Source organism: Mastigoproctus giganteus, chromosome 4 (assembly GCF_048544385.1).
Source record: "Mastigoproctus giganteus isolate SK-2022 chromosome 4, ASM4854438v1, whole genome shotgun sequence".
Lineage (NCBI taxonomy): Eukaryota > Metazoa > Arthropoda > Arachnida > Uropygi > Thelyphonidae > Mastigoproctus > Mastigoproctus giganteus.
The window spans coordinates 51816167-51829284 of record NC_143578.1 but is presented as its reverse complement, the minus strand read 5'-3'; the positions used below and the strand labels follow the sequence as shown (position 1 = coordinate 51829284).

The following is a 13118-nucleotide window of genomic DNA, read 5'->3' as shown; positions in this document are numbered from 1 at the left end:
ATGGATGAAATGGGAAGCTTTTTTTTTTTTTTTTTTTTGGCTGATGCTGTATAAGCTTGCTTTCTTGCATCACATGCCTCAACTAATGCTAATAGTGCATGCCTATCAGATGTTCACTTGTTGGAGCTAGTCTAGGATTAACAGTAAAAAGGGCAAAAGTCAGATATTGGACTCAATTTGAATGAAGTACTGTACATATATAAACCAAGCATGCATCCACTTGGCATATTTTGGGGGGTTATTGGCAAGGGAAAATCCAACCTTATGCTTGTGGGATTGGAATTGACAGCATAGGAAAAGTGTTTTATTTGCACATAATGCAGAAGCAGATTATGCAAGACCATCCTTTGGGATGGGGTGATAATCATCTCCATTACCCTTCTTGGATCTGCTATTGATGTATACATTCTGAATAATTGTACATTTTCTGTGGCATGTTTTATACAAATCGGTTGAGCCAGTTTTGTCATAGAATTTATAAAAGTTCTTTTTTACTCTAAAAATTTTCAGTAATTAAATGCTTCATAATGGTATCCAGCATTTATTTAACATAATTGTATGCTCTAACATTGCATAGGAAATTGGTAGTAACCAGAGTTCCATGCTACCTTTTCAGGTGGTTTAATATGCCTTCAACTGTGCTACTCTACATCAGTTCTTTAAATTTTAGCAGGTGAAAATACCCTTTGATTTTCTATTCATTTATTTGCAGAAATTTATATTATTCAATAACAATCTATCACAATTCTTATTCTTGAATTTTAGTTTTTTATTGGCCTAGTTTAATATAAAGGGAAGGTAAAAAAAAAAAAAAACTTTTTCCTCTGTTTACAAATGGCTGAGTCAACACATTTCTCTGCTCTGGAACTAAACTAAACTTTTTTGTCTAACAGGCCATTCTTGAACAGTGAAATGTCTTTGTTTTGTTCAGCATCTCACTTACACAGAAAAGGAGCGACACTATTTCATGTAGCCTAGCTACATCCTAAGGTTAACTATCCCTGTTGGGTCACCACAAATATTTCATGAGGATATATCATAGCCAGTACTTTTTTTAAAATTACCAGCATATTTTCATAGCATTTTTCCCAGAAATATACACTTACATGCTGCTGTTGTCTTGTGAACTTTGCAAGTTCATATTATTTTGGGCTGGGTAAAGCCTCAAGTTAATGGCCTGATAATTAGGTACACAATACAGGATTAGGTAAATAAACCACACCATAGAAAGGTGACTTATTGACCAACCATAAAAATAATTCCCCACTCCCCATAAAAAACTATTTTGGGGGCTTATTGGTGCCTCATTAGTGAGGAACTAGGTTTTGACACAAAGATCTGAAATTTAATGAACTGCCTCTGTTTCATTCAGACTAGGCACAAGCATTGTAAACTTACAGGTAACTGCAAAATTTCATTGAAAGTACAGATGGAGAGGGAGGGATAATCAAAAGTAATTAAAAAGTAAAACCAGATTTTTTTTTTTTTTTTTTTTAATGAAAACCCCAAACATAAGAGGTATTAGAGCCTATAGTACTTAGTACCGTGCTTGGGTTGGAGGTTCAGAAGATGAAAGAAGATATTTTTTAACATTAGACTTCAACTTCTGTAGACTAATTTTCAGGAAATATGTATGAAGGAAGGTTGTGACAGAAAACGGCAGTTGAATGAATAAACAAGGAAGACGAAAAGTTGGTTCTGTGAGTTTGAAGTTGGACAGTAAATGGATGTTGGCTGGTGGCAGCATGTGTTTGGACTGTTTTGAAAGAGAGAACGGGAATTATAGAAGGCAATTCAGAAGAACATTGCCCATGGAAGTATCTGTAGAAAAGGCATGAAGCAAAAACAGTATGGTTATGAGACAGCAAGTGGAGAGACTCTGTTAGAGAGGAGTCATTAATTAACCTAGCTGCCCTCTTTTGAATGGAATCTGAGAGATGTTTGGGGGACACCGCCCCAGATGTGGGAACAATATTCCATGGTAGGGCAGATTTGCAATTTGTACAGAGTGAACAGTTGTTTGGAAGAAAAGTAACGCTAAGAGCGAAAGAGAAAACCAAGTTTTTTAGATGCAGAGGAAGCAGTATTTGTAATGTGCTTTTGCCAATAGAGATTAGAAGTCAGGGTAATCCCCAAAAGAGATATATCATTTTGCCTAGAAATCGGAGTGTCACTAAAGATAAGCACAGGAGCGGAAGAATCCTTTTTGTGAGATATAAGACAAGACTGAGTTTTAGAAGGATTGAAATCAACTAAGTTGTCTTTGCCCCACTGGAGAATTACCTGGAGATTGGCATTTAAGGAATTGGTAGCAGATATTTGAGGAGTTGAAGCTGATTGAGCAGGGCAAGATTTCTCAAAATGAAAAGTGGAATGCAATGTGCTATCATTGGCAAAACTATGGATAGGATTTCCAGTCAATGGAAGATCATTAATATACAAGAGAAAAAGAGTGGGGAAAGAACTGACTTCAGGGACACCAGCATTAGTGGAGAAGTTAGAAGACAGAGAGCGAATTACCATCACCCTCAGTGAGCGATCAGAGACAAAACTGGATAACCAATTAGAAAAAAACAGTTAGCAAACCATAAGATGGAAGCTTGTTCTTGTTTAGAAGACCTTTATGCTAAACACGATCGAAATCTTTTGAGATGTCAAGAGCAACTGCTTGTGTTTCACCGAACCTTTCGATTGAATTTGCCCATAAATGGGTAACATGAACCAGAATATCACCAGTGGATCGACACTGATGGAATCCATACTGGCGATCATTGATCAGATGGAAGGTTTCTAGGTAGTTTAAGAGTTGGCAGTTAATTGATTTCTCCATTACTTTAGAAAGAGTAGAAGTAATTGCAATGGGATGATAATTGGATGGGAGAGATTTGACACCCTTTTTAGGAACTGGCTGGATATGAGCAAATTTCCAAGCAGAAGGAAAAACACTTTTGGAATAAGAAAGTGAAAAAAGGCGAAAAAGAACAGCTGTAAGTTCAGGAGCACAGGTTTTGAGAACAAGTGGAGAAATACCATCAGGCATCTGGAGATTTCTTAGCATCGAGATTCGTTAAAATCCTTCCAACATGCTTTTGAGAGAAAACCACAGGAGACATTGAATGGAGTGTGTTGGGAATGGTGGGAGGTGTTTTACCAAGATCATTAATACATGAGTTGGAAGAAAAATGGGATGCCAGCAGGTCAGCTTTATCCTTGGCTGAAGTGACAACAGAACCATCTGGTTTTGACAGAGATGGGAGCAGAGATGGACAAAATTTGCACCCAATAGCTTTGGCAAGAGACCAGAATGCTCCGCTACCATTAGGGCAAGAAGCAATTTTTCTACTCTTACCCTGTTCAAAGTCTAGTTTGGACTGATTAATAATTGCTTTACAATTGTTGCGAGCTTTGGTGTAGGCAGAAAATGAAACCGAAAAATTGGAAACAAGCCAATTACGATATGCAACGTTCTTCTCTTGAACAGCCTTAGCACATTTATTGGAAAACCAAGGTTTAGATAATGGATGAGATTTTAAAGTGGAGTGTGGAATAAAGGATTCCATTCCTACAAGAATAATTTCACTGACACGATCTGAGCAAATGTTGACATCAGAAGTTTTGAAACAGTAATCCAACCAAGGAAAAGAAATCTCGCAGGTCATCCTATTTTGCATTCTTGTAATGCCAAACAACACAAGGTTGGGAATAGCCATGAGATAAAGGCTCCATTGGAGAAGAGACGATCACCAAGTTGTGATATGAGGTGCGTAATGGACCACTCACTTCGACCGTGTACTTAGAAGTGTTGGTTGTGAGAAAAAGATCAAGCGTGTTGGCTGTAATGTTTAGGACTGTCCGGTATTGTTGTAGAGTAACAAATATAAATGTTACTTTGGTAAAATTTATAATGGTTACTTGATTATTTATATTTGTTATCTGATTGTTTACATTTATATTTGTTATCTGACTGTTTACATTTATATTTGTTATCTGACTGTTTACATTTATATCTGGTTGGTGCCTTTACAAAACATAAATAATCAGCCAACTAAAAATAATTGAACGAGTACCCCCCCCCCCTAGATGACACCGTTTCAAGGCTTTTTGGCCTCTCATCAATGGGTAGGTATCCTGGTGTTACAATAAGTGACAACCCAGTTGTGAAGTATTTGTCCACAATATGAGAGATGCCAGATGGTGTGCAACAGTATAGACTAAAAAGGTTTTAGGCTAAAAGCCTATTGTTAGCATATTGCATATTGTTAGTTTAACTTCTGTTCATATTGTTATTGTTAGTTTAACTTGCATATTGTTAGTTTAACTTCTGTTCATATTGTTATTGTTAGTTTAACTTCTGTTCATATTGTTATTGTTAGTTTAACTTCTGTTCATATTGTTATTGTTAGTTTAACTTCTGTTCATATTGTTAGTTTAACTTCTGTTCCAGGAAAATTAATGGAGGCACTGGTTAAAGAAGCACTGCAGGATCATCTAGAAAAGATTTCAGTTATAGCTCGGACACAGCATGGTTTTGTTAAGGGAAAGTCTTGTCTGACCAATTTGATTGGATACTATGATGTAGTCACAAAGGAATTGGATGCAGGGATAACTTTGATATCATATATTTGAATCTTAGAAAGGCTTTTGATACTGTTGCACATGGAAGACTGCTGCACAAATTAGAGCAGTGTGGCATTGCAGGCAAATTGCTGCTATGGATAAAGGGATGGTTGAGTGGGAGAAGACAGAGAGTGGTAATCAATGGACACTGCTCGTCATGGACTAATGTTATTAGTGGAGTTCCTCAGGGTTCAGTGTTGGGTCCATTGTTGTTTTCTGTATTTATAAATGATATTGATTATGGTATATCAAGCTTAATGTCCAAGTGTGCAGACAATATGAAGGTCAGCAGGGTTGTTAAGGACACTGATGACAGTATGCTGCAGGATCTGAGAGGTGGCAAATGAAGTTTAACATTGAAAAATGTAAAGTACTACATATGGGAAGCAGTAACCCCAGAGTGACATATCAATTCAGTGTTACTACACCAACAGTGGTAGAGATCGAAAAGTACCTGTGGGTAATTGTGCAGGCAGGTATGAAGTTTTCTGAGCAGTGCAGACGGTATGCAAGGTAGCTTATGGTGTCTTGTCAATGATATACAGGACTTTTTCTAGCAGTGATAAGGAGGTGATTATCTCCCTTGTATAAGGCAATGTCAGGCCACACTTTGAGACCTGAAGTATACAGGTCTGGGGGCCTCATTTTAAGAAGGGTATAGAGGGTGTGGAAGGATGTTGGAACGAGCACAGAGAAGGGCAACAAGATTAGTGAATGGAACAAAGGGTTGCTCTTACGAAGAAAGGCTTAAGTTTTTCAAATTACAATGTCTGGAGACTAGGCACCTGCGAGGTGATCTGATTGAGGTGTATAAAGCCTTGAATGGTTTGAGCATGCTCAGTGCTGATGGGATTCTTCCTCTTGTTCAGAATAATCACCTGAGATGGCATAAATTCAAATTGAGGAAAGACAGATGTAGGATAGATGTGCGGAAGTTTGCCTTTAGCCAGTGGGTAGTTGGTTGGTGGAACAGACTTCCATCCTTTGTTGTGGAAGTTGATAGCCTAAATAAATTTAAGGCTGAGCTGGACATGTATTTGGAATGAACAGAGGGGTGAAATGGGAGTGGCTTTTTTTTTTTTTTTTTTGGCTGATGCTCCATAAGCTTGCTTTCTTGCATCATATGCCTCTACTAATGCTAATGCCTCGAACTATGGAAAATTCACTAAAAATAAAAAATCTTAAACTGAGATTAAATGTCAGAAAGAGGTGTGTTACATTAATGCAATAAATCATATGAATATTATTCCTTTAGTAACCAGAAATATATGCTTTTAATTTGCTGTTGTCTCACATTCTTTCATGTGAGCAACATGTGATCTTGATCTTCAACCTTACTTGTGAAGCATATTGAAACTCCTTTTTAATCAATGGAGTAAACTTCTCGAATTACTCCAATGTTCTGTTCCCTTGCCCACTCTTTCCCCCTCTATATCAATGACCTTTTTTTCCATTGACTAGTAATAACAATTTTACTTTTTTAAATTTTTATTAATGATTTTAATTTTTTAATTTTATTAATGACCTTTTTTTTTTCCATTGACTAGTAATCTTCTCTATAGTTTTTCTGATAGTATAGTACATTACATTCCACCTTCCAGTTCTGCTCTGCAGGTTTCACTGACAATTTCTGCACTGCATAAATAGCTACAGCTTCTGAAATATCTACAATCACTTCTTTTATTAGGTGATATCCAAGTAATTCTCCAGTGGGGAACAAACTCACACAATAATAAATGTTGTGTGAGTTTGTGGCAATCATACATATAGATAAAAAATGAAGTTCTGTTTATGAAGCTTGGAGTAAGTGTAATATTTTAAATAACTGCAGTGGTACTTCATTAATTAAATTAAAAGAAGAGTTAAATATGCAGCAGGCCCTCGTTATAACTCAGTTCGCTTTGCGCTGTTTCGCTATAACGCTGTTCTTATATTATAACCTGTATTTGACTATTACGCTGTCACAAATCACTGTAACGCTCTTTTACAGATTGCATTTTTGGCATATTTAACAAAATCGTTTAATTTGATTATAAATAAAAAAAAAGAGCGAGAGAGATTAGCCAAATGATGATCTGAAGAAAACTCACCTAAAAAAAAAAATGTGGAACCATTTAAAACCAGTAAGGGCTGGTTGAATAGATTTAAAATCCATGGAGAAGCCGCAAGTGCAGATCAAGGAACCGAAACTTTCAAAAAAGAACTTGTTAAAATTATTGAAGAGGGGTATTACATGTTAAGGCCTCCATAGCTGAGTGGTTGGGAGTGCAGTAGCACACGCTCTTTGAGTAGACCGGGGTTCAAGCCCTGACTGCTGAATACGGTCGATCTGCCAACCTGCAATGGACCAGTGTGGCAGATTATGGTCCATTTCCCTCAGCATGAATTGTTGAGGAGGCTTCCATCCTGCAGTGGGTTGATAATGGCTGCACTTTACCTTTTTATTATGTGTTATACTTCTCAACAAATTTTTAACCTAGATGAAGCAGGATTTTTTGGAAATGAATGTCTAAAAGAAGTTTCATATTGAAAGAAGAAAAAACATGCCAGGTTTCAAAGCGGTGAAGGATCGGTTGACTTTATTGTTGGTGGTAACGCTGCGGGGGATTTAAAATTAAAACCCCATTTAGTTTACAAGAAGAGGGCAAAGTACAACCCAAAATCGATGCATTTTTCATGATTAAATTCATAAATTAAATCAATTAAATTCATGATTTTAATTGAAATTTTAAGTTTAATTTTGACACATAAGTAGTTACCACATAATTGTATATGTATGTAATGCAGAATATTTTATATGTATAAATATTTGAATATTAAATTTTTTGACTGACATATATGCATCTTTCACTACCGTTTATTATTAATTAGGAAATATCCTATGGCACTGACCACAAATACATATGTTACCTTATGGGAATGCGCCGCTCATTTAGCACGGATTCACTTAGCGCTCTGTTTTTCCGGAACGAATTATTACCGTTAAGTGGGGGTCACCTGTATAGTTTTTCTGCTAAGTACATGTTATATGGTACACAAATAAAGAAAATAAGGAATTGTTAAGCAAGCTTTTATTGTTACTAGTCAAATGCCATTTGCTACTCTAACCAAGCTTATTATGTATTTAGCATTTTAAAGGTCTAAAGGAACTTTACAGCATTAATGTAAGGAACCAAAGTTATTAAGGTTAAAAGCCAAACACATACTTCTAAATAAGAAATTATTCTCCTAATTCGATATGGCAGTAAAGAATGGAGAATATACAATTTCTAAATGCTAAATGATTTATATGTTAGCACAGCACAAGCAGAGAGACTAGAAACTGTTCTGTTGTTCAAACAGCCAAGCTAGTGCAGTGTTTGTATTCATTCTTTATTTATGAAAGAAACTTACCTGTTATTTTTTTCACTTAACTAGTCTATCTGTAAAATATATTTAATGGATAGTTTTATTTTTTCAGTGATGTGTGGTTGTCAGTCATTCAATAAATTTGCAGCAACACAGTTCCTTTATTAATTTGAAATTTTATTAGGAACAGCACTTGTCAGTAAAGGAGAAATCTCAGTCACTTGTTGAAATTACTCAGCATTTTTTTTTCTTTCTGTGTTTTTTTTTTCTTTCTTTGTCTTTTTTGCTACCCTGTTTGCTCAGGCGCCTCCGTAGCCAGGTGGGAAGGAGCAGCAGTGCGTAGCACATGCTTCTTGATTAGACCGGGGTTCGAGCCCGTCACCACCAAATACGGAGGATGCGGAACGGTCAGGAAATGACCACCGCATATCCCGGAGCAATATGGCCTTAGTTGCTAATGCTCCTAAAAACCAAATAACAACAACAACAACAACCCTGTTTGCTCAAAAAACAGTGGTAGTTACTTTGAGTCTCACAGCAACAAGACTCTTATTTATGCTGTAGGTACAATAAAACAGAGTGGACTTTAAAGAAATAAAACAAAGGATGTAATAAAATTAATATCTAGTACTTAATTAATTAGTATATTTGACTAATTTCACATTCTTTAGGTTATTTGAGTTTTTCAGTAAAGTGAACATTTAACCTACTATAATTAGGCTGTTATCATTTAGTTGCAACATTTTAAAGATAATTTTGACCTTCAACTAGTCAAAAGCTTATTATTAAATACTGTTAATTATTATTATGTATTTTTTTTTTTTTTTAGTTTTGCACTGTAGAAGCCTTAATCACTGGAATTGTGGATGAGTGGGCACATATATTGCAGAAAAGAAGAAAACTTTTCACCTTGTTTGTATGCATGATTCTCTTTTTGTTTGGCTTGCCTATGGTTACAGAGGTAGGTGGTGATTGTGAAAGAATAAGAAAAAATTACAATAGATTAAGTTGTAGATTTTATATTATTTTAAGCTAAATAATATCTATTGTTAATATTAATATTTCTGTTTTATGTAAAGATCCATTCAGAAAGTGATGATCAGTAATTTTTTATTCTTTTTCTTCTTCTTCTGGTGTTATAACCCAGGGTGGGTCTTAGCCTTCTCAACGATGTTCCAACAGTAAGCCCTCCCAAAAGTCAAACTTCTCCAACTTCTTATTCTCGTGATCTTTAAGTTCTCTTCTACGTCATCCATCCATCCATCCATCCATCCATCTTTTCCGTGGTCTTCCTCTTGCCCTCCTACCAATAGGTTTCCATTACATTTTCCTCTTAGTTGTTCTGCTGTCATCCATTCTCATAACATATCCCAACCAGGCAAGTCTCTGGCTCTTCACAAATCTGACGATGTCTACATCCTGAATAAAATTGTCAAGTTCATGGTTCATTCTCCTCCAGGATCTATCAACGTCTTGTACGGGGCCCAAAGACTTTTTGCAAAATTCTACGTGCAAACGCTCTCAACAACCACTCATCTTTACTCGTTAATGTCCAAGCTTCATAACTGTATGTTACAACTGGTCTAATGAGACTTTTGTATATCCTTAATTTTAAATGTCTGTTCAGTACTCTGGACTTCATTAGTTTTTCATGTGCATAGAAGTATCTGTTTCCACTCAGGATACGGGATTTAATTTCATTAGTAATAGAGTTGGACTGGTTTATCTGCCAACCTAGATATGTGAAATTTTGAACATGCTCAAACAAGAAGCTGTTGGTTCTTAAATTTTCCATGTTATTTGCCATTCTCGGACTTCTATATATTTTGTCTTCACTTAATTTATCCTAAGTCCCCTTCTTTGTGCTTCACTATCCAGCCTGGCCACTGTTTCCTCCAGTGCTCCTTTAGTCCTACTGATAATAGCAACATCATCAGCTTATGCACAGACCTGCACTGTCTTTTTGCCTATGTATCTAATCACTTCTAATTTTTTATTATGATTATGAGATTTTTTATTATCAGTAATAATTTTTTATTATGAGACAGAATTACTGAAAGCAAAACACAAAAAAAGTAAAAAAATTACTGAGAAAATAAAACACATTCACTGCTCTTCGATTTATTGTTACTTTTACTGTTCTTGACAGCCCCCGTGTGGAGGATGGGCTCCTTCCACTGGGGTGCCCCCTCTTTCTCCCCTAACTTCCTATTTCCAGGCAGACAGTCTTCCTATTATCCACCTTCCTTATCTTCATCTGTTCACTCCTACCTTCACTGTCTCTCCACTCTCTTTTCACCTTCCTGAGCTGCTTTTTTTGATTAATTTTTTTATTTATTTTATTATTTTTTTTTCCTGGGCCCTCCCTGGCAAGCTTAGGCACAGACCAGGGTTTTCCCCCACCAGAGACTATATCTATTTCCTACTATGTCCAACTGCCTCCTCGGGGCAATGTGGGCTCCACAGCTAAATGCTAGAGGAATAACAGACCAACACTATACTATGCAGACCAACACAAAAACTTTACACTGCCTCTGGTGTTTACAGTGTTTGTACTGTGACACAGAGAATACTACATAGTTTTAGGGGAGAGCCCCCCCCACTTGACAATAAACACTGTATACTGTACTGCTCTTCAATTTATTTTCTATACTTCTGTATACATAATTCCCGGTGATGCATTGACTGTTTGTATGCATCTCAGAAACTGTTGTCAGGATGATGTTTTATAAACTGGAAGATTGCTTTGCCCAATGAAATGCCTCCCTTGTAGGGGCTAAATCAAAAGAATATGGAAGATGTAATAGTTTAGTATGATTGTTAGCGAGGTAATTTATCACACATTGGATGACTTGGTGAAAACTTTGCCTTGTTAACATAAGTGAGTCATGATGATGAAATCATTTTTCAAGTATGAATACTTTTTGTGGGCTGACAGGGAGATGTTTATTTGGCATTCTGATATAACTGTTTTCTGTTATAGTGCTTACCTTGGATGTGGAATATTTTCATATTCCGTACCTTAGATCTTTATCAAAATCAGTTCTTAATTCAGAGTGAGTGCAAATCATTTCTCTATCCAGCATTACTAGCCTCTGTGATACTATGAAGTTACACTATTGGAAGTCTTTATCAGTTTCAGAACCCTGTGTATAGAATTATTTTGCTGCTGGCCGAATGTGAAATATTTTTTAACAACAGATGTGTTTGTTTCCATTGTACAGTCCACAAATGTATCACCTTTAATGAAAAATGCTGTAAAAGATTTTTGTTCACTGTGCCATAAGTGATAGTCTGATCAGTCAGATGCCAAGATTTTATATGACTTTGTGTGTAGAGATTAGTTTGCTGCTATAGTGGTTTCTTTTTATGTTTGTGTCTTCATTGTATGATGGGTTTTTGTCTCTTATTGTATTCAGTTTTCATGGCTGTGTTTAAAATAGTTCATGTTTAACTTGTTTCAAGGTATCTTTTCTGTGTGTATGTGATAGTACTTTTTTTTAACTAAGAATTATGTTAGCATTAGCATTAGCATTAGTAGAGGCATTTGATGCAAGAAAGCAAGCTTATGCAGCATCAGCCAAAAAAAAAAAAAAAAAAAGTAACATAAATAAATAAAAATAACCACTTCCACTTCACCCCTCTGTTCGTTCGAAATACCTGTCCAGCTGAGCCTTAAACTTATTTAGGCTATCAACTTCCAAGACAAGGGATGGAAGTCTGTTCCACCCACCAACCACCCGCTGGCTAAAGGCAAATTTCCGCACATCTATCCTACATCTGTCTTTCCTCAATTTGAATTTATGCCCTCTCAGGTGATTTTTCTGAGCTAGAGGAAGAATCCCATCAGCATTGAGCATGCTCAAACCATTCAAGGCTTTGTACACCTCTATCAGATCACCCCGCTGGTGCCTAGTTTCCAGACACTGTAATTTGCAAAACTTAAGCCTTTCTTCGTAAGAGAACCCCTTTGTCCCATTCACCAATCTAGTTGCCCTTCTCTGTACTCGTTCCAGCAGCTCTACATCCTTCCTGAAATGAGGCCTCCAGGCCTGTATACAGTACTCTAGGTGTGGCCTGACCATTGCCTTATACAAGGGAATAATCACCTCCTTATCCCTGCTAGAAAAATTCCTATATATCATTGACAATACACCATGAGCTACTCTTGCAGCTCGTCTGCACTGCTCAGAGAACTTCATATCTGCCTGCACCACCACCCCCAGGTCCCTCTCATTCTCTACCACTGTCAGTGTAGTACCACAGAGTTGATACGTTGCTCTGGGGTTGCTGTTTCCCATATGTAGTACTTTACATTTGTCAATGTTAAACTTCATTTGCCACCTCGAAGCCCATCTGCTCAACCTTTCCAAATCCTGTTGCAGCAGCATAGTGTCAGTAGTGTCCTTGACAACCCTGCCAACCTTCGTATCGTCTGCAAACTTGGACATTAAGCCTGATATACCATCATCAATATCATTTATAAATACAGAAAACAATAAAGGCCCCAATACTGAACCCTGAGGGACTCCACTAATAACATTAGTCCACGATGAGCAGTGTCCATTGATTACCACTCTCTGTCTTCTCCCCCTCAACCACCCCTTTATCCATAGCAGCAACTTGCCTCCAATGCCACACTGCTCCAATTTGTGCAGCAGTCTTCCATGTGCAACAGTATCAAAAGCCTTTCTAAGATCCAAGTATATAATATCAAAGTTATTCCCTGCATCCAGTTCTTTTGTGACTGCATCATAGTATCCAATCAAATTGGTCAGGCAAGACTTCCCCTTAACAAAACCATGCTGTGTCCTAGCTATAACTGAAGTCTTGTCTAGATGATCCTGCAGTGCTTCTTTCACCAGTGCCTCCATTAATTTTCCGGGAACAGAAGTTAAACTCACAGGTCTATAATTACTTGTGTCAGCCTTTGATCCCCCTTTGTGAATTGGGGTCATATTTGCACATCTCCAGTCAATGGGTACCTCCCCTGAGTCCAAGGAAGCTCTCATAATTATGGCTAAGGGTTTGCTTACCTCCTTTGCTGCCTCCTTTAATATAACTGGATAGATCCCATCCACCCCAGGTGCCTTTCTTGTGTTTATCTTCAACAATTTCTCCTCCACTTTGCTCTCAGTTATTACAAGATTCTC

The 13118-nt window shown here is 37.0% G+C and overlaps 1 protein-coding gene across 1 annotated transcript in view; it reads left to right on the top strand.

Moving 5' to 3' along the window:
* Window positions 1-13118, top strand: part of LOC150086732 (sodium- and chloride-dependent GABA transporter 1-like) — a 139729-nt gene that overhangs the window by 85749 nt on the left and 40862 nt on the right. The window contains exon 10 of the mRNA XM_090372731.1: window positions 8795-8926. Within this exon, the coding sequence (XP_090228857.1) occupies window positions 8795-8926 (132 nt within the window). The remainder of the gene's footprint in view (window positions 1-8794; window positions 8927-13118) is intronic.